Source organism: Populus alba, chromosome 19 (genome assembly GCF_005239225.2).
Source record: "Populus alba chromosome 19, ASM523922v2, whole genome shotgun sequence".
Taxonomy (NCBI): Eukaryota; Viridiplantae; Streptophyta; class Magnoliopsida; order Malpighiales; family Salicaceae; genus Populus; species Populus alba.
This window is the reverse complement of record NC_133302.1, coordinates 21,332,907-21,359,098: the sequence shown is the minus strand read 5'-3', so window position 1 is coordinate 21,359,098 and position 26,192 is coordinate 21,332,907. Positions and strand designations below refer to the sequence as shown.

Below are 26,192 nucleotides of genomic sequence, written 5' to 3'. Positions count from 1 at the left end.
TGCTTTGCTAAAAATCTTTATTTATTTTAAACTGGTTTTAAGTTTGTGTTTGATATTATAATAATTTGGTATTGATATTTGGAAAAGAAGGTTTTTAAAAAACCAACAAATCATAGCTTCTTTTTTTCCACCAAGATTTCAAGAAAACATTCTTAGTAGGACTCGTAAAATTATAACATATATTAATTAACTAAATACTTTATAATATATAGTTGGGTAAAAACACATACCCCTATGATGCTAAATGAAGCCAAACCTAATCTTTAATCTTTAATATTGTGGTGTATTGAAGGGATCCACTAATGCCCAATACTTGTGAATATGAGAAAGAAACTTATACTCATGCCATCCTTACTTTTATATATATATATATTGTATTCTTCAAGTCAGAGGATGTAATTAATTTAAGTGGTGTAATTTAACAGGTTAGATTTTAAGTTAATATTTAGAGAATATTAATTTTAATTTCATAAATCTCAAGCCCACTAAAAGCTCATATAATTATTAATTTGAGATTGAGGATTAATTAAAGCATGCATAAACTAATCCAAATATTTATATTAATAATAGAAAAATATTTTTGTTCAACAAGAAACAAAATAATAATATTAAGTTATTTTTATAATATTTTGAATTATATTTAAATTAATGATTGAAAGATGAAAGAAAAAATAAATTAAATATTTTTTTTATTGGCCCAAATCCGACGAAAAATAGTCAACTGTAAGAAATGTCAGCTTGACTCTCGGATTATCCAATAATGGTGTTCACACGTCTTAATGAGTTTGCAGGCCGGAAAACTTGTCCCACAAGAGAAAACCTTTTTTTCTTTCTCCTTTTGGATGAATGAATTAAAATTTTCAGTTGTGAAAACCAAAAGTGTTCACATTTTCTACTGAAAATGCAAATGCAAGTTCTTTAAATCCAAGAAGGAAAGAAAAACGAAGATAGTTGAAATAAAAGAAAATGTTCTTCATCTTCCTAAAAGTAATTCATTTTAAAATTGATTCAAAGATAAATTTATTTATTTTTATCTTTTTAACTTAATATATTTGTTATATATATATATATAATTAATAGCAGGTAAAAGAAAAATTTTTATTGTGATAATTGATAAATATACCGGAACTCTTCAAGAGAATTACGACAGATTGAAGTAGATAATTTTTTTTGTTTTGCATGCATAATTTATTTGTAAAAATATTGATAAATTTATTAACAATAGATTTTTTGACAAACTACAAATTATCAATGAGTATTTTTTGAATAAACAGTTTCCGTTCATAATTTCATCGATAAAATAACCACAAATAAAATGATAGTATAAACACCAACATAAATTTTTGTTGATAAAATTATTAAATCTGATAGTATATCTTATTCTTAATTTTATTAAATATAATGGGACAATGAAAATAGAATTCATGATCTCTTAATCAATAAAATTTTAATATCATATTAAAGAATAATTTTAATTTAAAATTTTAAATTATTAAATAAAATATAAAATATAATTTGCGTTATTCTTTAACATAAAAAAATAATATTTTTCATACAACAAAATTGATTTGAAAATACCATCGTATCATTAAAAGAAATCACATTAATAGTTTTGCTGGTTAATTTGACGTGCAAAATCTCGACACTCAAGAAAATGAAGTATTTGGTTCCATGACGGCAACGCCACCTGCTCCTAAAATGTGAACACATAGACTTTCTCCTCTCTTCTATGTAGCCCTCCAGTAGTCATATCCATGTTGATAATGATTGATTATATATTGATGTGGTATATTTTAAAAAAAATTAATAATCCTTTTTAGATACTATAATCCTTAAATTTAAATCTAATAGATAACAAAAAAGATATTTTTTTAAATCATGAAATCAAAACAAGGATATATAAATATATATTTTTAATCATCATGTCAATACAAGGACAAGGCTTCCTAATTTTAAAATTTCATTTGCGGGATCCACAAGGATTTTTCTTTCGATTCAGACGGTATTCCCATGAAAGCTCCTAGAAAACAGCCATCCCTGCCTCCGTTTTTTTTTTTTTTGATGGCTTTCTAGCGATTGAGTAAAATTTCAACTCAAACAAGTAAACATTAAAATCACATGCATAGACCTGTATACATTGGATCCAATCCACCCACGAAATTGATTTTTTGTTCTATGACCAATTGTAGCTCAATACCCTCAACTTGGAAATAAAATGCTTAAAAAAAGCACTCGAAAAAACCCACTACACCAAAGATGGGTGTCCAAGTTAATCAATTTTGGTCTATATAGATCACTATTCCACATTATATAATTTTGCACCACTATTCATATCAGACTTGCTACTCTATGATATAAATTTGAGGCATTCTACAATGCTTTTGGAAGGGAAAAAAAAAAAAAGGGAAGAAATATTGGTCTTATATATATTGCCTTTCCAAAACAATTTCTTTTGTTTTTAAAATCATTTTTCTAAGCAACTTAATTGAAATATTGATAGGGAAATAACAAAATAATACTATAAGCGATGCATATAAATATAGTTCCTATCTCGACATAAAGAAAACTAGGGGGGGGGATTAAAGACACATTGTACATCTAAATTTATTCTTAGTTATTTTGATAGTGTTTAAGTACTATCTCAAAATAAATAAAAAATAAAGTAATTAAAATAAAGGAGACATATCTCATGCTCTTTCTATTTTAAAAATACAAAAATTACTTTATAATTATTTCAACAATAAATTTATTTTATATCTATATTTTCATCTCCACAAATAAATATATTTTTGTATATTTTTTTTTTACCTGTCACTTATCTTTTGAAATACTAACACAAAAAATAAGGAGAATGGTCATTAAAAAAATGAGTCGTAAAAAAAATGGGCATAATATAAATTTTTTGTTCGTTTTTTACAAAACCGGCCTTGACCTTGATCATGTTACTCAGCTGATTATTATACTTGTTTTGAGTCAAGTCTCAATCCATGCCGCAAAAAAAGTTAGAACACACAAGTATAAAAACAGATGAAGTTGCTGCCGCACAAGTCAAAAGCAGAACAGAGAAAAAAAAAAAAAAAAAAAGAGAAAAAGAGAACGTGGACTTCTGAGTCAGTGACTGGATAAGTAATCTTACCTGTCTTTTTTCGTTATTTTTAACATAAGAGAACTGCCAGTTTGGTCAGAATTTTGGGGCTTAAAAGATCTTCTATCTAACATCGGAATCTTCAAACTTCAAATCCCTCTTTGAAAACGTTTCTTATATTTTCTCTTCTTTTTATACTAAACAACACAGATTCCAAATTCTATTAAAAGTTAAAGCTTCTCATGTGATACGTGCTCCCTTTTAAAAGGGTAAGTCTAATTTTTCATGCATGCATATATATGTATGTATATTATGATGTCTATTGAGAGGAAGGGAATTGATGCTTGATTATTTTCTTCAAGAAATTCTGGATCTTGGAAGGTTTTGTTTTCTTTTTGTTGTGTAATTTATTGATATGATGGTTGATGGAATTTGGTAGCTTCAGTTTTTTGTTTAATAAATTCTTGACCGATCAGTTCAGATATCTTCTTACAATTCTTGTTGTGATGATGATAATATTTGACTAAGGTTATTAAATGGGCTTTTCACACTACAATAATTGAAAGCACATGTGTGTTGCTTTCTTTTTGTTTACTTTATTAGGGAGAAAGCATATTTTTAAAGATAAGAGAGGAAGAAAGTATAGGGGTCATGGTCATGGAAATATTATATGATCCCCAATTGGTTTTCAAATTTATTTTTAGAACTTCATGATGATGTTTGATTTCCATCTGGTTTATTTAGGCAAGGTTTCTAACTTTCACAGATTTAGCATATACCTTGTTGTTCAATCTCTTGTAGTGCTAAGTTGTAGTGTATATTTGCAGGAGATATTTGAAAGCAATCAACTATGGCAGCACTTGATGGCAGCGAAGCTCCTGCTAAGCTTAAGGTTTGTTATTTCAATCCGTTGGTTGATTGAAGTAGGAAACTTTGCAACAAGGTAAAGTCTATTTTCTTGAAGGAATTTCTGATATGCTTGCGCCTTCAATGCAGGGAAAGTATGCTGCTATGTTAGTATGTTGGCTGCTTGGAATTGGTTGCCTCTTTTCATGGAATAGTATGCTCACAATTGAAGATTATTATGTTTACATTTTCCCGGTATTTCCCTTCTCTATTTGCTGCGATTTTTTGTTGGTTTCAGCTTGTTTTGGATCTTTCCATATCGCTGTTTTGTTGATGCTTTAATTTGGATGTTTGACAAGCCAGCTCTTAAAAACTGGAGATGATGAACTGTTGGTGCCTAAATAATTTGTTAGGTGTTTGTTAGAACAAATATAGAGTTTATATGTATATATTAACCCTTACTGATTCCAGTATATGACCTTGACTTCGACTTTTTCGCTGATGAAGCTACTGAAACTTGTGAAGTTTTCATGTCACTGTGAATGGTGATTGCCTGCAGTGTTCTTCAGAATTTCTTTTCCACTGCAGAGAACATACATAGTTCTTGTGAACTATTCTCCTTTTTTCGAAACGGTGCTGATTGGGCTCTGATAATGATAAGTAATGAGAAAGGTCCTTTTTCACAATGCAATGCCAATTTTAGATGCATGGTTTAAGAAATTATGGATGTCTGGTACAAGCATTTATACCTTCTTCATTATTTGTTGATTTATTCAGCATTTATTTGAACTGAAAGTCGATGTATTATTGGAAAGTGTGCACTGCTCTGCCAACTCGTTTTTATTTCCCAACTCTTCACACTTGAAGTTTTCTTTCCTTTAAAGCTTAATGGCATATTAAATGCTGCGGGCATCTTATAATGGCTGCAATCCTGCATATTGGATTGTGTAGATGGTTGATTTGACAGTAGTTTTTGTTTCGTTATGCAGCACTACCACCCTTCAAGGGTCCTTACTCTTGTATATCAACCCTTTGCCCTGGGTACAATTGCAGTGCTGACATACAATGAGGCAAAGATCAATACCAGATTGAGGAACTTATTTGGATATGCTCTTTTCTTCCTCAGCACTCTTTTGGTTTTAGTAGTGAGTATTCTTTCATCTTTAGATTTCCACGTATCTCATTGTCTTACTTCATTAATTATATGCACGTAAACTATGTTTCAATCCTTTTTTTCTCTGTTTTGCTGCCATAGTTGGATTTAGCTACATCGGGAAAAGGAGGTATTGGAACTTTCATTGGAGTTTGTGCAATTAGTGGTGCTTTTGGAGTCGCAGATGCGCATGTGCAGGGTGGGATGGTTGGCGACCTGTCTTTCATGCAGCCTGAATTTATTCAGGTCAGTTTGTACTGTCAGCCTTGTGAAATGTTTCGTGTGCATCGATGGTTCCACAAATGTTTGATTCTGATTTGATTGAGTTAATCTTTTTTCTTGTTTAAATTTTTGCAGTCTTTCCTTGCTGGTTTAGCAGCATCCGGGGCTCTAACCTCTGCATTGAGGCTAATTACAAAAGCAGCATTTGACAATTCTCAGGATGGTCTTCGCAAGGGAGCCAGTATGTTCAATCCCCTTTTGATTTTGCTTCATGTGATTTTCATTTCAAAAAGTAGTAACGAAAAATGAAACTGCATTTTTTTTCTTGGAAAACTGTTTTTTGATGACATTTCAATAGTTGTACCCCCAAAAACCAGTGTTAATGCTCTGTCTTTTGTTGGATATGTCTGTCCTTCATGTGTGCTAAAAGAGTATATGCTCCTCTCTCGCGCTTAAGTTTCTATCTCAATTAAGTTTCCTACTTGTGTTGTATTTGAGAGTTCTCCTATTCATTTCAAGTCACTGCTGGCTGATCCAAGTTACCATGGAAATGTTTAAGCATGCTCACTGATACAATCTGGGTGATTTATGACTATATAGTTTCATCTCATTTCACTCAAAATTCCATTTTTAGTTCTTTTGGAATTCAGGGGCATGTTACCATATATACATGGAGAAACAATGACATTAATTCTCTTGCTTAGTAGATGGAGCAGCAGCTTTTGGAATTTGATTCAATGACATGAATAATATATTATCTATGCCCTTTGTAAATTATTGGTTGAGGTTGAACACAAATTCATTCTCTTGAACTTTCCTAAATAGTGTTAGCAAGTAACTATTGTACTGCCATGTATGTATACTTGCGGAAAATAATTCTTGACAAATCGTGGTTCTAAGAAATATTATACTCTTCAATTTCTGCCAATTCGGTTTCTATGGCTAACAGTTTTCCACCATTTATTGCAGTTCTATTTTTTGCCCTCTGTACCTTTTTTGAGCTTCTCTGTGTTCTTCTCTATGCTTACATTTTCCCCAAACTGGACATTGTGAAGCACTACCGCTCCAAGGCAGCCTCAGAAGGATCAAAAACTGTTTCAGCTGATCTTGCTGCTGGTGGCATCCAAACATCGCTCAAACCGGAAGTATATCTCCTTCCCTTGGTGTATTTATGAAACAAAATGCTTATGGTATTTCCTTTATCCTGAAGACCTTGTAATTATAACAGGCCCAAGAAGATCCTAAACAACTGGAGCGGCTGAGCAATAAGGAGTTACTATTGCAGAATATTGATTATGCAATTGATATGTTACTGATATATGTCCTGACACTGTCTATTTTCCCCGGATTCTTATCTGAAGACACTGGAACACACAGTTTGGGCGGATGGTAAGTCACAGTTTAATTTGGTATCTTGGAGGTAATTTCAATAGCAAACATTCTTCCAAACGAGTGTGTTCTGTACGTTCAGAATCTCTGAATCTTGTGCTATGTCAGGTATGCGCTTGTATTGATAGCAATGTATAATGTGTGTGATTTAATTGGGAGATATATTCCACTCCTGAAATTCTTGAAGTTGGAGTCCCGGAAAGGTCTCATGATAGCCATTCTTTCTCGCTTCTTGCTCGTCCCGGCTTTCTATTTCACTGCCAAGTATGGAGACCAGGGCTGGATGATAATGCTAACATCTTTCTTGGGGTTAACTAATGGTTACCTCACTGTGTGTGTCCTCACTTCTGCACCGAAAGGTTACAAGGTTTGTTCGCAACATGATTCTCATGAGCATCTGTTTCCTGTAATGGTTTTGTGTAGTGCTGAATAAAATTTACTAAAATAAATATCATTTTTTCATTCTTAGGGACCGGAGCAAAATGCGTTGGGAAATCTGCTTGTATTGTTTCTTCTTGGTGGAATCTTTGCTGGGGTTACTCTTGACTGGTTGTGGCTTATAGGCAAGGGATGGTGAACATGGAACTTAGATATTGAAGAAGGGAGTGTCTTTTTATACTTAGCCAGTTTCAGATTTACGGAATGATGATTAATTTATGAGGAGATTGCAAAGTGTATTGTTACTGAACCAATCTTTATTACAGTTCCAACTCTCTTTTGTACAGTTCTCCTAGAAAAAAAAAAATAGAAGAATCGATTGTTTCTCTTATAACATTTATGCTCCAGAAACTAGCTGATGATCAATGCTAATCAATTACAAATTAGGCTTTTTTGTTGTTCTTTTTTTAATTCTCTGTGTCCCTCAAGAGGATGAGGATTGATGCTTCTTTTGAACAACATTTCCTGCTATTATTAACAAGAAATTATTCCGGCTCTTGGAAGCTTCTGTGTGCCTTTTCTTGCAAGTAGAAGTAAATAATGATTGAAGTTTGTACGAAGTCGCTTATTTTTCTGTATAATATTTTCATAAGAAGGTAGAGAGTGCTTGATTGCTCCAATTTGTATACAATCTTTTGGTCTCAATAGTCAGGTTTCCTCGAGAATTTTCACACATTGAGAAGGTTATTCATATCCGGATTGGTGTGTTCATAATAAACTTCTTTCTCGTGACTCCCTCTAGGATTTGGATTCACTTGGATGATAAACAACCAATTTTGTTTGTATAATAAATTTGAAGATTCAGCTCAGATATCTTGTCGGATTTTTATTGTGATCATCATTATAATTGATGTGGTATTTGACTTTAGCTATTCTATGAGGATCTTCACACTCCGACAATGGAAATTGACCTATTTGGTGGTTTCTTGCTTGTGTTTTAATGATTAGGGTCATATACTTGATAATGATGGATAAAATTCAATCTGTATCAGTTGCAGCTGTATATACTTGCAGGAGCTACTTGAAAGAAAATATTACAACACTTGGATAGCGTTTAGTTACTGAATTGAAACAAAAGAGACAATGATGGTTTTAACAGAGAGGACATGCTTTTACTTTTATGTCTCATTTCCATCCCTGTAACTAAACATGTTCTTGTTCTGTGTATATATCCTTTTGTCATAGGATTTTAACGAAATGCAACTTTGATGACAGTGTAGTTCCAGCGAAGCTAGAGGTTTGTAATTTCTATCCTTTGATTGAGTTAAATAGGAGAGATTTTTGTAAAAAAATAATATTATTTTAATATATTTTTAAATTAAAAAATATTTAAAAAAACAAACTTACGAATTTACGTGAAGGAGATTCATGATGTAATGGAAAAATCTAATATTAGTAATCCACTTAGCATCTGTGGCAGCTTAATCCTTGGGTTGAGTTTGAAGCTTTTAGCAATGGTGACCCAACAAATAGAAAGAGCTCAAGCTCTCCCATCAAACAAGTGAGAAAAGATTGTCCTATTTTCAACTTCTCCTTTTCCTTTCTGGCAACTACTTTTCAACAATTTTCTCTTCATGCAATACTCACAAAATCCCAGGCTAAAAAAAAAATTGCTGATACTATGAAAGCACCTTCCATGGATAGAAAGACTAGCACAAAAGGACAGGCACTCAACCACACTAGAACATGTGAATCCATGTCTCGAATCCATCAAAAAAACATAAAGTTAGCAAACTTTCTATTCAAAATTATCTCCTACCCTTGCTTGTAATTGACATTAATAAACGACCAACATACTCAGTTCTAGGGAACTGGTTCCTCGATTACATTGTTGTTAATTGCTGTCATCGTAGCCGATTCCTTTTATTAGGGTTTAATTAATCAAACTTGAATATTTAATTTTTCTTGTTAATAGTCCCTAGATATACCTTTTGTCTTGTGCTAAACAACATCAAATTTTTGCAATCCAATCCGTTTGTCTATCTTTTAACTTGCTATGGTTTTACTTACACCAACCATATCTAATTTTTCTTATATTGTTTTTCTACCAAAGTGACAGCAATCTCTGAATAGTTTCCTCCTCGGGCAAGAGCTGAAATTTACAGAGTGAAATAAGACAAAAAAATAAGACAAAAATAAATAAACCCTAGTTGGCCTCCTCGTTTGACTACTAGCTTCACGTGATCGCCCTAAAACAAAATGTACCATGAAAAAAATTACAGGGGCGAGGCGAAAGGTACACTAGCATAGGCCAACCAGCCATTATCCAAACAAAGAAACTAAAATCAGGAGGGGCAAAACATGGAAACGAAGACCAGACCATAATGATGACGATGATGTTAGTCTTGAAGAAGATGATGACTGGGCCTTCCCGAACTGCAGCGAATCAACAGCCAGTGGCATGTTTTCTTGATCAGGGCTACACTTGGATTCATGGACTGGTGGGTGTGTGCTATACATTATAGCTCTTAAAACAGCAGAAACTGTGGGGATGTACTGAGTTTTGTTTCTTGCAAGTAGCCATGTTAGACCCATTAGTTGGCAATCCCTTTCGAACATTTTGCTTGCCCTCTCATCCCTTGTGCTCTTGTCTTGTGTTTCATTCTTGGCCTTCAGCTGTAATAACAATCACATTCAAGGTTGTTTTAGTAATAAGAAAACAGTGTTCAAGGTGGAATACCAAGGAGGAAAGGTGATGGATGTGCAAAGGAATCCCAGTGAAGAACCCAATTGTTTGCAATGTAAAGAGGGCACATGGATTTCGGCAGGTTATATTCCGAGAGCATGTTTGATTTCGAGTTTTGAAAAATTTAATATTTTTATTATATTAAAAATAAATTTTTAAAAAATAAAAAATATGATTTCAATATATTTCTATATAAAAAACAATTTGAAAAGTAATATGAAAATCAAAGGTCTAGCATGTAAAGCTATTGTGAGTTTTCACAAAACATCAAAAGGAAGACCCTGGAAAAAACCTACACTGCCCCACTTCACTTTCATGCTTCTATTTCTGCTTCTTCTTTTCTATGCTATTTTCACCAGGCATTGTGCATTAGTCAATACTTGCCTAAAAGCCTAATTATTGCTAGCAGCTTGAACTCCTGTTTTGCTTAGAGTATAAAGTTCTTTGAACCATTAAAGAAAACGAAAACTAGCCCTTTGAAATTCCCTCAAAGTCTTATTAGTCCTTTCGCCACTAATTTGCACATGAACAAAATAAAGTGTTACTCATACAACATCAAACAATTTCCCACATAAATTCTTGCATTAAATAGGGTTTTTTTTTTTTACACAGAATAAAGAAACGAGTGGCGTATCTACAACAAATTAGCTGTATGGGCCCTTCAAATTGTTGTAGATGCACCCCCTCATTTGCAAAGTCAAACAAAACCAGGCAAAAAAAATCAAAAAAATCCTAAATTATTGGATGAATTAACAATCAACAAGAAACCCAAAAGAAAAGAAAGAAAGAAATAGAATTAATTAAGAAAAACCCCACAAAAAGCCCAGCATTGATAAATGAAGTAATGTAAAAAATAAGTCCTTAATAAATGAAGAAATCCCTCTCTTCATTGAAGAAACAATCACAAGGAGCAATAAATGCAAAATTCCTTAAACAACTGACCTTTTGGAGAGCACCAAGGCACTTTGTACACCCTGAATAAGTGGAATTCTTACAGTTCTTCTCCAAATTCTTTACAGCAGCAGTAGGAGTTGCATTATGAAACGCAGAACTCACATTAAAAGCAGCAGGACAACTAAGTGAACCAATCTGATGAAGCCTAATCCCACAAAAACACAATATAGCATCACAGCTAGCATTAGGCTGTGCCAACTTCACATTTTTACTCAAAAGTGCACTTTGTAATGAATTCACACATTTTTGCGAATCATCAGGCATCATTGGCAAATCAGGTGCTGATGTTGGGGCTGGAGCTTGGACTTGGAGGGCTGACCTTGCATGAGCTGCAAAGAGCCAAGCTGCAAGAACTGGACAGCACCGGCTACGGTCAAGGTCTCTACCACATGCATCATTTACACCACCAAAAAGCTCAGCTGAAAGGTCCAAGTGGCAAATTTGAGACTCAGTTTGGACTGGAAATGCAGGGACTGTGTTGGGGTTTGAATAGTCTCCTGGTTTTAGAGGCTGGTTTTGGCCAGAGACTGGCTCAGATAGGAAGCTTGAAAGAGAGGGAATGAATGAAGAAGTAAAGAGGAATATTGTGAGTAAAGTTTGCATCTTTAGTGAAATCAAGAAGTGGGCTTAACTTTTTTTCTTGGCTCTAGTTGTTAATGATGTTGTTAAGCTCGTAATGAGTGAGGAAAGATTTATGTGTGAAAGAAAGTTGAGAGATTTTGATTGGGAAATGGAGACGGGTTAAAGAAGCGATGGGGCTTTGAATCTTTAGCTTTTTAAAAGCTTTATCAAAGACTACAAAAAGAGAGAGCTCCTTTATATCTCTTGAAAATTATTGAACAAAAGAGGAAAGTGCATATGCTATAGATTCAAGAGATGTTCAAAGAAGCAGTGGTTTTAGTGGATTTTGGTGATCTTCTCGTCTGGTTTACAAGGCTGAGAAGATGCAAATCTCGAAATATAGAAGGAAAAAACAATGAAAAAAAAGTTGAGAAATTTGTGGAAGATGAGTTGGGAGAAGAAGAAGTAGTCTCTCTCTTGTTTCTCTCTTTACCTTTCACTTTATATTTATGCAAAGAGATGACACATTATGGATTCATCATCCACATGAAAAAGGGCAAAGATCTTTTCTTGGTAGTGCTGAAAGAGGCTTCAAGTTCACAGCAATCATCCATTATTGTATAGCAATTTTTTATAGATAAGCTTTTAAGTCCTTTCCTTTTGTTTATTGAGAAGGGAAACTTGAGGGGTCCGATGGAAAACAGAAGAGATTCATCTGTTTATGAGAGAAGGAGGGGAGAGGAGAGTTTTGATAAGAAATGGTGGCAGAGGACTTGGCAACTAGTGATGTCCTTTTCTTTTTCATTCCCGAACTTCCGCTGGCCATGAATGAAAGGATATGGTACATTTTGTCCTTATATTCTTCACTTTTTTTAATATGGCCACTTCATTCTTTTTTATTTCATCTGCCCTGCTAAAAATATTCATAATTTAGTCTTTTGTCTAACTTCCAATATTTATTTTCTTCCTAACATGATAGAAAAAATAGACATGTATATATATATATATATATATATATATATGAGAAGATGCTAAGTCCAAAGTTAGAAGACGTGGCCCGGCGCGTGGCCTTGCTCAGGGCCCGCATCACAAATTGACTAAACCAATTAGCTTTTCTGTTAATTTGTATCCAACACAGCGTTGTTCTGTACTGGATGCCATGCCCGTGGAATGCTGCTGGCTTATGGCATATTTAGATGTTGTTGTAAGTTTATAAAAAAATATAAAAATAAAAATTATATAAAAAAAAATTGTTGAAATTCATAATATTTTTAAAGAAAAAACTATAAAGCTAAATTCTCAATCAATTTAATATTTTTTTAAAAAATAAACAAAGAAAATTCTAGAAAAAATCATAACAAAAAAAAATCACATAGGAAACACTATAGCAATCCACAGTTTTAAAGAAAAAAATTACGAAGCTAAATTCTCAACCGGCTCAATATGAAAAAAATAAAATTGACAAAGGTAATTCTAAAGAAACAAAAAGCAAAAAAAAAAGAAAAAAAATCATGTAGGAAACACTGTAGCAATCCACAGTGTTTTAAAGAAAAAACTACGAAGCTAAATCTCAACCAGCTCAATATGAAAAAAATAAAATCAACAAAGACAATTAAAAAAAAAAGAAAAAAATCATGTAGGGAAACATTGTAGCAATCCATAATTTTTTTTTATAAAAAAAACTATGAAGCTAAATTCTCAACCAACTCCATATTTAAAAAATAAAATAAATACAAACAATTCTGAAAAAAAAAAAAAAAAAAAAAAAGAAGAAGACAATTTTGGGGGAAAAAAGCAAAAACAATTTATGAAGAAAGTTAAAGCTGAATTCTCAACCAACTCAATATTAAGAAAAAAAATTAACAAATATAATTTTGAAAAAAAAAAACCATGTGGAGAAATATTGTAGCAAAACAAAAATTATGTGGGGAAATATTTTAACAATGCATAGTGTTTTGAAGAAAAAAACTACGAAGCAAAATTCTCAACCAGTTCAATATGAAAAAAAAAATTGACAAAGACCATTTTGAAAAAATAAAAAAAAAAAAAGCCATGTATAAAAATATTTGTAGTAATCCATAATGTTTTAAAGGAAAAAAACTACATAACTAAATTTTCAACCAGTTCAATATTAAAAAAATTCGACAAAGATAATTTTGAAAAAAAAAAAAAATAAAAAAATAAAAAAAATAATGTTTTAAAGAAAAAAACTACATAAGAAAATTTTCAACCAGTTCAATATTAAAAAAATCAACAAAAATAATTAAAAAAAAATACAAAAATAAAAAGGAATAAAAAAAGGAAGACAATCTTTGAAAAAAAAAACATGTCAACCCCACAAAAAGGGGAAAAACTTAAAAATAGAAGGGGAAACAAAAAAAAGGTAAAAAATAAAATAAAAACATGTAGCAATGGAAAGCTACAGTATTTTTCTCACTTTTTTTAAAGTATTAGTTAATTATTATTAAAAAAATCATTGTAGTTTTTGAAATAAAAAAAAAGTCTCCATGATCAGGTGATCAACCCATTTGATCAATCAGTTTTTTTGAGTCAATTAAATATCTAATTCAAATTAAAATCCAACTTTGATTTAGTGATTGGATTAAAAAAAATTAGATAAACTTGTGGATCGGGTCTTAGAATAATAACTACCCAAATGATTGAATTAATATACCAAATTAAAAACTTTCTTCAATAAAAAGACCAATTAAATTAAAATACAAAAAAAACAAAAACACAACAAAGGTCTTTTAAAGAAAAACTCAAGAACATAAACACCAAATACATAGAAGATCAATTAATATGAAAATATATAAAAATAATATTTTATTATGATTTTTAAATTTTATTTTTAATATTAACATATCAAAAAAAAATTAAAAACCATTAAAAAATAATAAATCAACAATTCAACCTCTGCCAACAAAATTGCACTTAATTTTACCCTCACATTTTTTTCAACAAAAAGAACTATATTACAAAGCAAATGATGCCCATAAACCGCCAAATTTAGACCTGGAAAAAGAAAAGACCTGACCTTTGAGACCTGATCATTAAAATCGGGCACAAAATGGGACGGTTTGATTTAGCAAGGATAAAAATTAACAAATATTTTGGATGATTCCATGAAAACAGAAACACTAGGGACCATATTTTTTTGTATCATATGTACATAACATGATGTGGAAGTCAAATAATGTGTAGGGCCTTGTCATTTCTTGCATGCATGTGTACATGTGTTTGTCTCACTGATAGGTCACAAGAAAACGGAACTAGACTGGAAAAAAAGTAATAATTGTTCATTATTTTTCAATCCAATCACACTGCTTAGGATCCTTTTTCAATTACCTAGTGTGCCCACAGGAAAATAATGGTTTTATGAGAATTTCTTGAATTTATTTGTTTTTTCTATAATTTTGCAAGGCAAAAGAGTTCTTACTTTTGATGGATAAATCATATAATTAAGTTGCAAGAAGTCTAATTTTTTTATTAATTAAGGAGTCATAAAATTAAATAAATATCTAACATCATTTAACAATTAAATACCTTGAACCAACATCATTAGTTTACATATATGTTGAAATTGCAAATTTGTGTGTTAACTTATATGATATTTTCAGAATTTAAAAGAATATTATCTACACAGCATTCTCAAACACTTTTAAAAAAATGATCCTCGGGCTCTACACCAAAAAAAAATGATAAATAATAAGTTTTGAATTCTTTAAAGTATTAATTGATTCATTAAACATGAAATGAAATGCTAATACAAAATTACTATCATTAAGATTTGGTAACTATATAGATGATCATTTTATATCTAAAATCACACTAATTACTTTTGTTTTGTGTTATCAATTGCTCAAATAATTAATGTTGCCTTGACTTTAACATAGCTCGATGAAATACTACAAAAATAATATCGAAAACACTATATGAAGGGGGGAAAAACTAGTGAAAAAGAGACTTGCAATTTTGCTTTTCAAGGAGGTGGGCGTAGAAAAGAAATGTTATTGGATAGAAATGAGAGGGGATCCGAGGCATTTGGCATTTCTCTATTGAACTCTTCTGAGTAGCAATTTCAGCTTGACTTGATCAAGTGGCTCTACTTGATTAGCTGCCTCTCTAGGACAGGAGCCATGCCTTGACAGCCCAGGACAGAAAAATCAAAGTTTTCTTTAACAAAAAATTGCTTTTAGGATTTGTGAGAAAGAGATTTTATTTGTTTTTGCATTTGAATTTTTTTAATTGTTTTGAATTGCTTATTAATGTAAAAAATAAAATTTAAATAATAATAATAAAATATTATTTTAATACATTTTCAAATTAAAAATATATTAAAAAACGACCGTTATTACAATCGTAACCATTATTACTAAAATATTGGAAATTGCTTAAAATTTTGTTTTATTTAGTAATGAAAATAGTTCTAAATTTCAGTGAATAATATAAATTATATTTCAAATTTTTTTTTAAAATATAATCTTTTAAGTTGTGATGATTTTTTAACATAAAATCATATTTAATTTAACTAAGTTGCCACGAGTTTAAATCTCACTAATCTTATTTTATTTGATAAAAATTAAGTATAAGTAGAATGAATATATGTGAATTTTAAGGTCAAAAAGCTTTTATTTAAAAATAATATATTAGAAAATAATATATAGTATATTTTAAAACTTATCTAATAAAAAAAAAATGTCTTCATATTTATAAAAATTGTTTTGAGAAAATTATTACAATCCACCACTATTCAAAATAAGAGCTTGACAACTGCCAGCCAACATTCCCCAATTTCAAACTAATATTTCTATATTCCTTGCATATTCCATCTCTAAAAAGGACAAAATCCCCCCCATAAAAAAGATTCTTTTTTTAATCAGGACAAAACTTTCAATATAATTGAAAACTATAAAATAAAAAATAATAGTTAGCAATGGACACAAGGAGAAGATTATCTAGTAATCAAAAGACAAAATGTAAAGCGCCAATCAAGCAAGAATTATTCCACCATAAAGTTGCTTTACGAAAAGCTTCCAATCTCTACTCCCTATGATTTTTTTTTCTCTATAATTTTATTTCCTTCTTTGGGGTCTGGGCCCCTTAGTTTCAGTATTTGTGACAGGAGAAAAGGAAGGACATACCTTTTGTTTTAGCCTCTGTCGAGAGATTCAAAAGTGAGAGATGGCCTTGTCGTGTAAAAGGAGCTTCGGTAATTGAGCTTGGAAAGAGGCAAGGGAAAAGTTAGAACCATGCTTCTGCAACCTTTTTCTGCCTGTTGGGTTATCAGAAATCGGCTGGCACTTTGGATCTTACCCCAACGACATCATGTGATTACCTAGTCACATTGGAAAAACTTCAAATAATTTTGGGCATTTTCTTGATTGTCTAATGGTCTTTGAGGAATTGTTTAAAATTGAGCTAGATCAATGGTTCTCATACTCCTACTCCTGTAAAAGAATTCTTTTCTTAAAAAAAAAAAAAAAACATCCTGTGGTGTTTATCCTAAATCACATGAATTTGCATTGTAAAGGGTAGGTATATTGTTTATCTTACTCTTAAGATCAGTAATATAAAAAATAATTATCTTTATTCATGAATGACATGTTAGAGAATAATATAAATTATATTATAGGATCTCATTTAATAATTTAAGTTATTAAGTTGAGATAGTATGACTAAGTGGTTATGAGTTTGAATCTCACTATTTTCATTTATTTAACAACTTAATAGCTTAAGTTGTTAAGTGAAATACCAAAATATAATTTATTTTATTCTAGCATGACATATCTACTGACCTATAAAAAATAATAATTAATGTAGGTATCCCGATGTTAACTTGTGACACAAGTAATTATATTACTTATAAAATGAGAAATTCATGTAGCTGGGTGCGGCAGAGCAAACATGCTTAAAATCATTTGGTGTGCCATGAAGAACTGTACAGGACATGAGATCAATTTAGAGCTCAACTTGTCTTTCTTGTGCTCGATTCTGAGCCCAAGGTTTTCCTCCTCGGTTTTTCCCTTCTCCTGCTTGTCCTTAACGGTAAGTAAAAAAATTGAGAAACCGAGAAAACAAAAAAAAAAAATTAATAAAAAAAACTGAATAAAAAAAAAACCGATTAAAATTTTGAAAAACCGACCGGTTCGATTTGGTTTGGTATCGGTTTTAGGCTTATAAAACTGAACCGAACCAAAAAAATAACCTGAAAAAACAGAGTCAAAACCAGAAAAAACCAAACCAAACCGAACCGAAACAGGCCGGTTCGAACTGGTTTCGGTTTTTTTTTTAAAAAAAATTCAGTTTAGTTATTCTTTTTATAAAAACCGAACTAAACTGAATTTGCTCACCCTTACTTAGTCTTGCTTCGTTTTCTTCTCAATTTTATTTCTCCTCCTCCTCCGCCCCCTGTTGACGGACTCGGTTTTGAGACCAACGTTTTCTACTTGAGCTCGTTTTGGAATCCAAGTTTTTCTGCAGCACTGTCAGGATTAAAGGGCTGTGCTTGTATATCTGGCACAGTTTCTAATTCAATAATCCAAAAAGCAAAATTAGAATTTCAAGTTCCATACAAAGGAAAGTGGCAGGTGAGAAAGATTGCAATATAGACTTCGCCTTTTCTCTCAACTCTCCAGTCTCCACGCACAAAAGCAGCCGCCGTGGCACAAACATCAACCACCCCCATTTTCGACAGAAAGAAAGTATAAAAAACTATGGCGCCTTGAAAATCACACCAGAAGTTGAACGAAGAGGTTGTTGACAATTGCACCTTTTAGGTTAATTCAATATTTTTAATTGATCTCAAGTGGCTTTTCAATCTGAGGATTACTTGCCCCATTATATTGTATTGTTTATTTACTAAAATAATCAAGAACGAAAGATCATCGTATATGGGAGCAGCACTATCAACATAACATTAGATTATGCATGATGGTGTTTGCTTTAGCAGTTGGCAAATCACAATCACTTAATAATTCAAATATAAGTTTTCTAATAAATTGTTTAGTAATAATAGCTTGGACTAATTTTTTTTTTTTTTATATAATCTTAGATTCAAATATTATGATTGTTAATATAATAATTATTGAAGATTTACATGATCGTTAACTTCAAAATCTATGAAATTAATAGAATTACACGCGAGCTAACTAGAAATAACCATGTTAAAAAAAAAAAAAGATTTTCGTTCTAGACTCTGGCTGCTTTATGACGGCATAATTAGCTGAACAACAAGTGATAACAAAGCAAATTAACTATTGGTTTAGCACGAACATGCCCTTTTTTTTTATTAGCTCTGTCTTATTAGCCTATAAATAAATTTAATAGGTTTTCTGTATGATTCATTGGTTATAGATCTCCATCGAACTGTTTAGAACTTTCATACTCTTCTAATCCGCCTACATCATCAACTTTAATGAACAATAATTAAATACTTGTATAGCTTAAAATTCATATAGCTAAATTATCATGAAGTTTTACTACAAATTTGATCAACGTAGGATGCATTTTAAGATATTAATCCAGTCACCATAAAACAATCTAAAGATATATAGTTACAACTTTGTTTTTAATAACCAGTTTAGTGAGAATTCCATTTCCATTCAATCTTAGCTAAAAATTGAAATAGCGTTACTGTTTTAAAAGCATTTTTGAAATAGATTGATTTTTTTTAATTTTTTCTTTACTTTAAGTTATTTTTTTATATTTTTAGATTGTTTTAATGTGTTTATATTAAAAATAATTTTCAAAAAATAAAAATATATTATTTTAATATATTTTTAAATAAAAAATACTTTTAAAAATAATTATTACTATATTTTCAAACCACTAAGTTGAAGTAGGGAAGAGAGAAGTAAAATAGGACCATCAGAAACATAGCGACTAAATTGGTTTCTCCGTCGCCAAAGCCTTCGGCAGCATAAAAATCTGTGCTATGGAGACGAAATGAAACCGTCGCTGAAACACTTAGTTTTATAGTGTAAGCGTATAGAATAGCCCAAACTGAGTTGGGGCTTTAGAATTTGGGGGCGGTTGTATTAAAGTTTGGGCTAACTTTCTATTAGTAAATTTACTGGGATGAACCAAGGCCCATCTATATTCGACACTGCTATACTGCTAAATTTATAATTATGAGGCATTATTAAAATAATTATAACTATAATTTACGGTAAACCTGCACTAAGTAATTACAACTATAATATATATTAAGCTTGTGCAAACTAGTTCGGGTTAATACTAATTAGAAAGATAAAAAATAAAATGTTATGACTTTAATAAAAATAATTGACTTAGTAATCATTACCATTTTTTTGTATAATTAACGGGCTGAGCTATGAAAATTTATGCATTCTATCAAATAATTAAAGGTGTACTTCGACAGTGGAGGAAAAAAGAAGCAGCAAATCACTATATAAATAGCTTGTATAAATTACTAAAAATGATATTTTTTTTTTTAATTTTTAGGACAATAATTATGTCATGCTTTGTGTGATTCTTGAAGGCTTCTTGCTCAAAGAACATGATGTAAGAATCAGGTGGCTTGCTGGTTCCTGCTACCCACCTTTTAGACTTTTAGTGGAAGACGAACATTGTGTTTGAAATTATTGCAGCAATAAATACAGCTGAACTGTTCACAATATTATTGAAGCAATGATTACTCATGCCCTTATCTCCTATGGCCGTCACAAAGAATTGAGGAAAAAAGAAGACAGATTTTATTTGAAGCTTCCTCCATGTCAATGATATAAATGGAAACATGAAGCTTGAAGATTGCAGAAAAACAAAAAAGGGATTGCAGAAGATCACATAATCACAAACTCCAAATGTTTAGCAAAGCTCCTAATCTTCCTTTTCTCTTCTGTAGATTCTGATATCAAAACGTTCCCTTGCAAACTATAAAACACACACACATACATTAGCATCCCTTAATTTACACAAATTCTCTCAATCCAGCTGCGTTTTTGTTTCTGTTTTTCAGCAAATTATTTTGATGTTTTAAGAAAAATTAGAGTAATATATGGGAAGAAAAGAACGCACTTTTTTGTGTTGAAATTTGGAGGTTGTAATAACTTTTTGTGGAGCACAGAATATGATCCAGTTCTGGTCGGACGAGAGAGTGCTTTACGAAACTATGTTTTTTCGTGGGCGGTCAAAGGAGAGAAAGAAGAGGTGGGTTGACAAGGAAATGACTATGTATTGGATCACCAAAGAGAAAGATTCAAAGCAAAGTTCCTTGCTTCTTAATTCATACATGTATTTGGTATTTTCAGCATCAATTTCCATTTGAGTGGTGATGGTAGATATACTTATCATAACAACCAGATTAAGAAATTGATCAAATCTTGATTGCGTATCAAGTGACGAATTCATTTTGGAAATTAATTGATATACTTATCTTCTTTTTTTCTTTTTCTTTTTTGTAGTTGCTCGTTGTTCGAAGACTAGAAGCTCTCACTGGGAAAAATAAATTTTAAAAAACTCTATTCCCAGCTAATTTATACTTAGATGCACATAGATATAAAAAAATCAAGAAATTAGACCATTTATGTGTGTGTGTGTCTAAAAAGAATAAAAAGTACAAAATGAAAGAAAGAAATCACACCACGTAACTTAAAAGCCGGTGGCCAGGATTACCTTACATCGGTAGGGATGTAACTCAATTACACACGATGCTGAAAACTGCAGGTCCGGTTAGATAAAAAGATTGCTTAGTATCATTTTCAATTCTCTTTCATTCTATGTTTTCAAAATTATTGAAACACAAAAATAAAATAAAATTATCTGCTATGTTTTTCTTTTAAAAAGTTAAAAATAACAAACATGATGATAATTTCATGTTTTTTTTTTTTAAATATATCATATATAGATATATCCGACTTTTTTGTATTCTCTATTTCTCACTTAAATATGAGATCCATCATAAAAATTATTAGCGGGTTTCATCATCACATAAGATATTAGAGGACAACCCTAGGTTGCTTAATTATAATTCCTTTTCTTTTCCCTTTAAATAACTAAGTTATCCACCTCCCTCCGTATCTTGCCTTCGAGCCCTTACATTTTTTATCTGCTAGAAACACAAGCAAAAAATCAAGTTTCTGGTTTTTTATCAACCTGAAATTGATTATATGAATTCTTCATACATTAATGATAACGATTAATTACCTCGTCTATAGATAATTCCACATATGTAATTTCCTACCTCACGCCCTGACCTTATCTTGCTAGGTGGGCTGACTTAAATCCAAGTTGTCTTGCAAATTAAGGAATATTTCCAAGTGCCTAGCTACCACTCAAATCTATAGATTACGAGAAATTCATGTACATGCATGACTCGAGAAATTAAAAGAAAAAAAAATATAACAAATTTCATATATATGCATATATGAACATAAATACTGAGAATTCAAAACAAAAATCAAAGTTGAAAAACAGCAAAAAACCTCACTCTAGCCTTACATTATCTATCATATTTTAGGCCATATTATATATTTACAGGAAATCATCAATGTCCAAACTCTCAGGAATTTCAAACTTCAAAAAGCTGCTGTAGCACTCCCTCTCATCCTCAGTACTGCTGCTGTTGAGATAAGTTGATGATGAATTCAATGGATCCGGGCTCATTAAAGGCGTTGATATAACTGAGTCGATGCTGAAGTTCTGATATCCATTGTTTGCTGATTGGAATCCTGAGTACTCTCCAAGTTCAGGAACTGTAGGATCTGGAGGAGTACTATTGCAATAAAAGTTTGGCAGTGAAACCAAACTCTCATTCAAACTTGAAGGCACGAAGTTTTCTGGGGAATCTTGACAGCTGAAAGTGCTCGTCGGATTCGACGAAAACCCTTCTACATTTTCTTGCATGACTTGTGTTGTTTGGTCTATAAACTCGCCAGTAGATGTAGTAGCAGTAGAACGAGCAGGAACTTGTTGAACTAGATTATGAAACTGCCTAGGTTGTGATAATAATGCAGGGACATCTTGGTTTTGTAACAGTGGGTTGAAAAGCTGGTTTTCTTGTAGTTTCTGCAAAAACATGTCTGAATTTCCTTGTTTCAATGATGATAGAGTGGTGGCTAGTCTAAAAATATTAGGATTTAGTAGGGCTTGAGTATTGCCCACCAAGGTTGACAGATTGAGAAGTGTTGATGGGTTGCACAAAGCTGAACTTATAATGGAGGATAGGTCAAGAAGATCAAGACGTGGGGCATGAGTCACAGGATCAATTCCATTTATAAGCAACCTTTTTCTTATTTGAGTATTCCAGTAATTCTTGATTTCATTGTCAGTTCTTCCTGGCAAACGAGCTGCTATAGCTGACCACCTTACATTGAAAAAAACAAGAGTTGTTAGCGTAATATTCAAATTAAATTATGAATACCTTGACAACAACAATATTATTATTCATAGGTGCACTAACCCTACAAGCTATCATAAGAAAAAAATCAAGAAAAATCAAAATAATTAAAAGGTATATAAAATTACTTGTTTCCCAGAATACTGTGAAGTTGAATTATAGTCTCTTCTTCTTCAAATGAAAATCTTCCTCTCTTGATATCAGGTCGCAGGTAATTTGTCCAACGAAGGCGACAGCTCTTTCCACATCTTTGAAGCCCTGTAAAAAGTGAATTAAATTAGCTATGTTATAAGTAAAAAAAAAAAAACTCACCACCATCATCATTTTAAGATGGAAAATAGTTATTTTCTTTGATTCAAGAAACAAAATATTTTCTAACATATACCTGCATTTTTGGGGAGGGACCGCCAGTTGCCAGGTCCATGAAGTTGAATAAAACTGATGAGCTTGTGATCTTCTTCTGGGGTCCAAGGACCTTTCTTGAGTCCATTTTTGTCACAGCAAGGTACTCTTCCCATTGTTACTGATACTATGTTTCTTTTCTTTGCAATAGTACTTGTGTTTAGGGCTTAATTATAACGAAGGGGACAAGGTTGTTAAAGGGAGAGAAAGTGGGCTGGCTCTTGAAGCAGAAAGTGTTGCTGTGGCTGATAAGGAGAAGATGACCCTTCATATATATATATATATATATATATAAATAGCGGACAGCGATGAAGGGGGAGAGAGATTTCAAGTCAAAAAGATTTGGTACCGGCCTCAGGCCACGTATCTCTCTGTTCTATGTTAATAATACAATAATACATGTGTATAATGTGTATACAATAATCTTGTAATTATACAGATGACACGTGCCATGGCAAAAAAATTGTATAACGTAAGCAACATTCGAGTTAAAGGAGAGAGACTGTATTAATTTATGGATATGGTGATTAAAACCCAACAAGTGAAAATTGATCCATTGTGAAAGAGTAATTATGGATTTTTCTCATGAATGTGTTCTTATTTAAAGACAATTTATGATAAAAAGTGAAATTTTGAGGTACATGGGAAAAAAGAAATTGAAGGAATTGAATAATGAGATAAAAATCCTCAATAGGGTCTCTCATCATTCGATCATGTAAATAGCTTAAGATGAAATTTAGTCGCACGCACTAGACCAATAATTTAACATTAAAAAATTATAATTTTCAATTCAATTATTAGTTTGAGCTCGATTCGTTCAAGTGATTCTAAGGGTCCTATCATAATCTATTTTTTTTTTATTCTATAAAATTTTACCCTTTTTTTCTTTTAAAATAAATAATAAATATATAATAGTAAGAAGACTAGTATTTTGAAAAAAAAAAAATGGCTAAGGAGGATTCTGAATACACAGAAAAATCAAGCTACAATTTTGGATGGAATTAAGAACCTAATTATACCCAATATTGTATCCAAAACTAGAAAGACAATGCAGATTTGTTCAATTAATTTAAAGGTTAAATCAAATCATTGTTAGATGAATTTCTGTATAAAAATTAAATCCAGGGATATCAAATTGATTGAAATCAAGGGTGAAATTAAAAAAAATTAAAAGTTTAATGGTCAATTGAGGGTGAATCTGCATAAATCCAAGACCAAGGACTAATGTGAAAAAAAAACCAGAATTCAAGGCTGATAATGAAGTTTGACAAGGATAAAATTGCATAAAATTAGAAGTTTATGGTTAATTAGGAGTGCAATTGAAAAAAATTAAAGCTGGAGAACCAAATTAAACTTTATCAAAATCCCTAAATTAAAATTCTAAAATCCAAAACGATGTCATTTTATTTAAATGAAACAACGCGTTTTGACCAAAATGGCATTGTTTTTTACCCAAACAATTAAAAAAAATAACAAACCAAATGACACATAGTCTATTTCTGTTAATCTTCTTCATCATTTTTTTCACCTGAAAGCTACTCAAGTGACCACATTTTTAGAACATTTCATGCTTCATCCCTTAACCAAAATATACAAACCATACACCAACATGATAGCCTGATACTTAACCATATCTCAATATGGTTTTTTTTGGCCGATTGATACCAAATCGATCTCGGCGCTGTCCTAAAATGACCAACTCAAGCAATCTTGAGTTGTCAAAATTTGACATTTAATGATTGCAACTTTGTGTTATTTTTCATTGATTTCATTGGATTTTGTCTTAATTTTGGATTTTATGCTATTTATTTATTTATTTATTTATTTTAGGATTCTGGATTTCGGTCTTCTCATTTATGCTTCCATCTTCACATCTAGCTCCCAACTGAAGAAATCCTTGCACTTAATCACAAACACCATTAAAATGAAAAATGTCAAAAAAAAGCTCTGAAAGTGTGAAGGATATATATGTTACCAAAACAGGCTCTTTAGCTATGAACAGATCAAATTGTTGATGGTGTGAATGCCTACGAAAAAAGGTGAATTAATTGAAATTGGATCACATAGAGAAATGATAATATATAGTGCTAAGAGGTTGACTTTATTTTTGTACAAGTCCAAAGTGAGAATAATTGGAAGGTAGAGTAGTTAGACACGATAGAAGAAAACTTTCCACTGTTGCATTGCTGGTTTCTATCATTATTTGAAAATCATTTGCCCATTAAGAGAGGCCTTCCTACGTTAGCTGCTATCAGCATTTCAGCACAATCCTCTTTTGGCCAAGAAAAATAAACCCATCGAATATAGAACTTTAACTCTTCATTTAATAATATAAATTATATTTAATAATTTAAATTTTTTCAAATGAAATATTTTTTTGCTAAAATATAAAAGTTCTTGACAATATATATTTATCTAGTGATGCCCCTGCCATCCATCAACACGTACCAATAATAATATATTATATAGATATATATAGGACTTATTTTTTACCACCTTTCTAATTTATCAAAGCCTCATGAGCTCCTACTCCTCGAGATAATATTTTAACATGTTGTTTCCTGCTTTACCACTGTCCTTTACAGGTGTGTTTGAATAACAGGCCCAAGATTTTCCAAGCTGGAAACAATCTAATCAGGCCACCAGAATCCAGCCACGTAGCATAATGTTGCAGGTCTCCTTTCTAACTCCCACAATAAAGTCAACCTTCTCTTCTCTATGAGCCTGTAGCTCTCTCACTTTGACAATTGTCTCAAGGCAGTCTAAAGATTACATGTTTGCTTTATCTCTGGAAGCAAATTCATCAAAGTCATTGAAAATCTGGTGTTAATTTCATCCACCCTCCAGCTAACAATCAGAGGCAATGGTCAAATATTATTATATTACATCTAGCTTTGGTTTGCCCTAGGTCAATAGTATTATTATTGTTCCCAGAAACCTTGCTTCCTTTACTTGTCCACTTTCCTTGTATTCTTACTCCTTGGAAAGGCCTTCAATCCATTTGATCTTGAAGAACAAGTTAGTTTAGTTAGTTCTTTACTTTATTATTATTATTTTTAGATTATAAAGATAATATTATAATTCAAACCCTTTCAAA

General features: G+C 31.5%; 3 protein-coding genes across 6 annotated transcripts; 1 reads left to right on the top strand and 2 right to left on the bottom strand.

The window, feature by feature from the left end:
- Positions 1 to 3,069: 3,069 nt before the first annotated feature.
- LOC118029541 (equilibrative nucleotide transporter 3) lies at positions 3,070 to 7,544 on the top strand. 4 transcript variants are annotated; one of them, XM_035033446.2, is made up of 10 exons: positions 3,070 to 3,126; positions 3,913 to 3,977; positions 4,082 to 4,186; positions 4,921 to 5,076; positions 5,187 to 5,330; positions 5,442 to 5,547; positions 6,276 to 6,451; positions 6,535 to 6,695; positions 6,804 to 7,062; positions 7,165 to 7,544. In XM_035033446.2, the coding sequence occupies exons 2-10, from the start codon at positions 3,936 to 3,938 to the stop codon at positions 7,270 to 7,272; spliced, it is 1,257 nt and encodes a 418-aa protein (XP_034889337.1). In that variant the 5' UTR covers positions 3,070 to 3,126; positions 3,913 to 3,935; the 3' UTR covers positions 7,273 to 7,544. The 4 variants fall into 4 exon arrangements, with proteins under 4 accessions (XP_034889337.1, XP_034889334.1, XP_034889336.1 ...); XM_035033443.2 differs by lacking the exon at positions 3,070 to 3,126 and adding an exon at positions 3,178 to 3,354; XM_035033445.2 differs by lacking the exon at positions 3,070 to 3,126 and adding an exon at positions 3,409 to 3,466.
- A 1,607-nt stretch (positions 7,545 to 9,151) lies between these two features.
- Positions 9,152 to 12,046, bottom strand: LOC118029540 (uncharacterized GPI-anchored protein At4g28100). Its single transcript, XM_035033441.2, has 2 exons — positions 10,762 to 12,046; positions 9,152 to 9,749 (listed from the first exon to the last, which is right to left on the bottom strand). Exons 1-2 carry the CDS (start codon positions 11,374 to 11,376, stop codon positions 9,396 to 9,398), a joined length of 969 nt encoding a protein of 322 aa, XP_034889332.1. The 5' UTR covers positions 11,377 to 12,046; the 3' UTR covers positions 9,152 to 9,395.
- A 9,319-nt stretch (positions 12,047 to 21,365) lies between these two features.
- Positions 21,366 to 23,353, bottom strand: LOC118029539 (transcription factor MYB102). Its single transcript, XM_035033440.2, has 3 exons — positions 23,079 to 23,353; positions 22,822 to 22,951; positions 21,366 to 22,660 (listed from the first exon to the last, which is right to left on the bottom strand). The coding sequence occupies exons 1-3, from the start codon at positions 23,209 to 23,211 to the stop codon at positions 21,829 to 21,831; spliced, it is 1,095 nt and encodes a 364-aa protein (XP_034889331.1). The 5' UTR covers positions 23,212 to 23,353; the 3' UTR covers positions 21,366 to 21,828.
- Between the last annotated feature and the right edge of the window lie 2,839 nt (positions 23,354 to 26,192).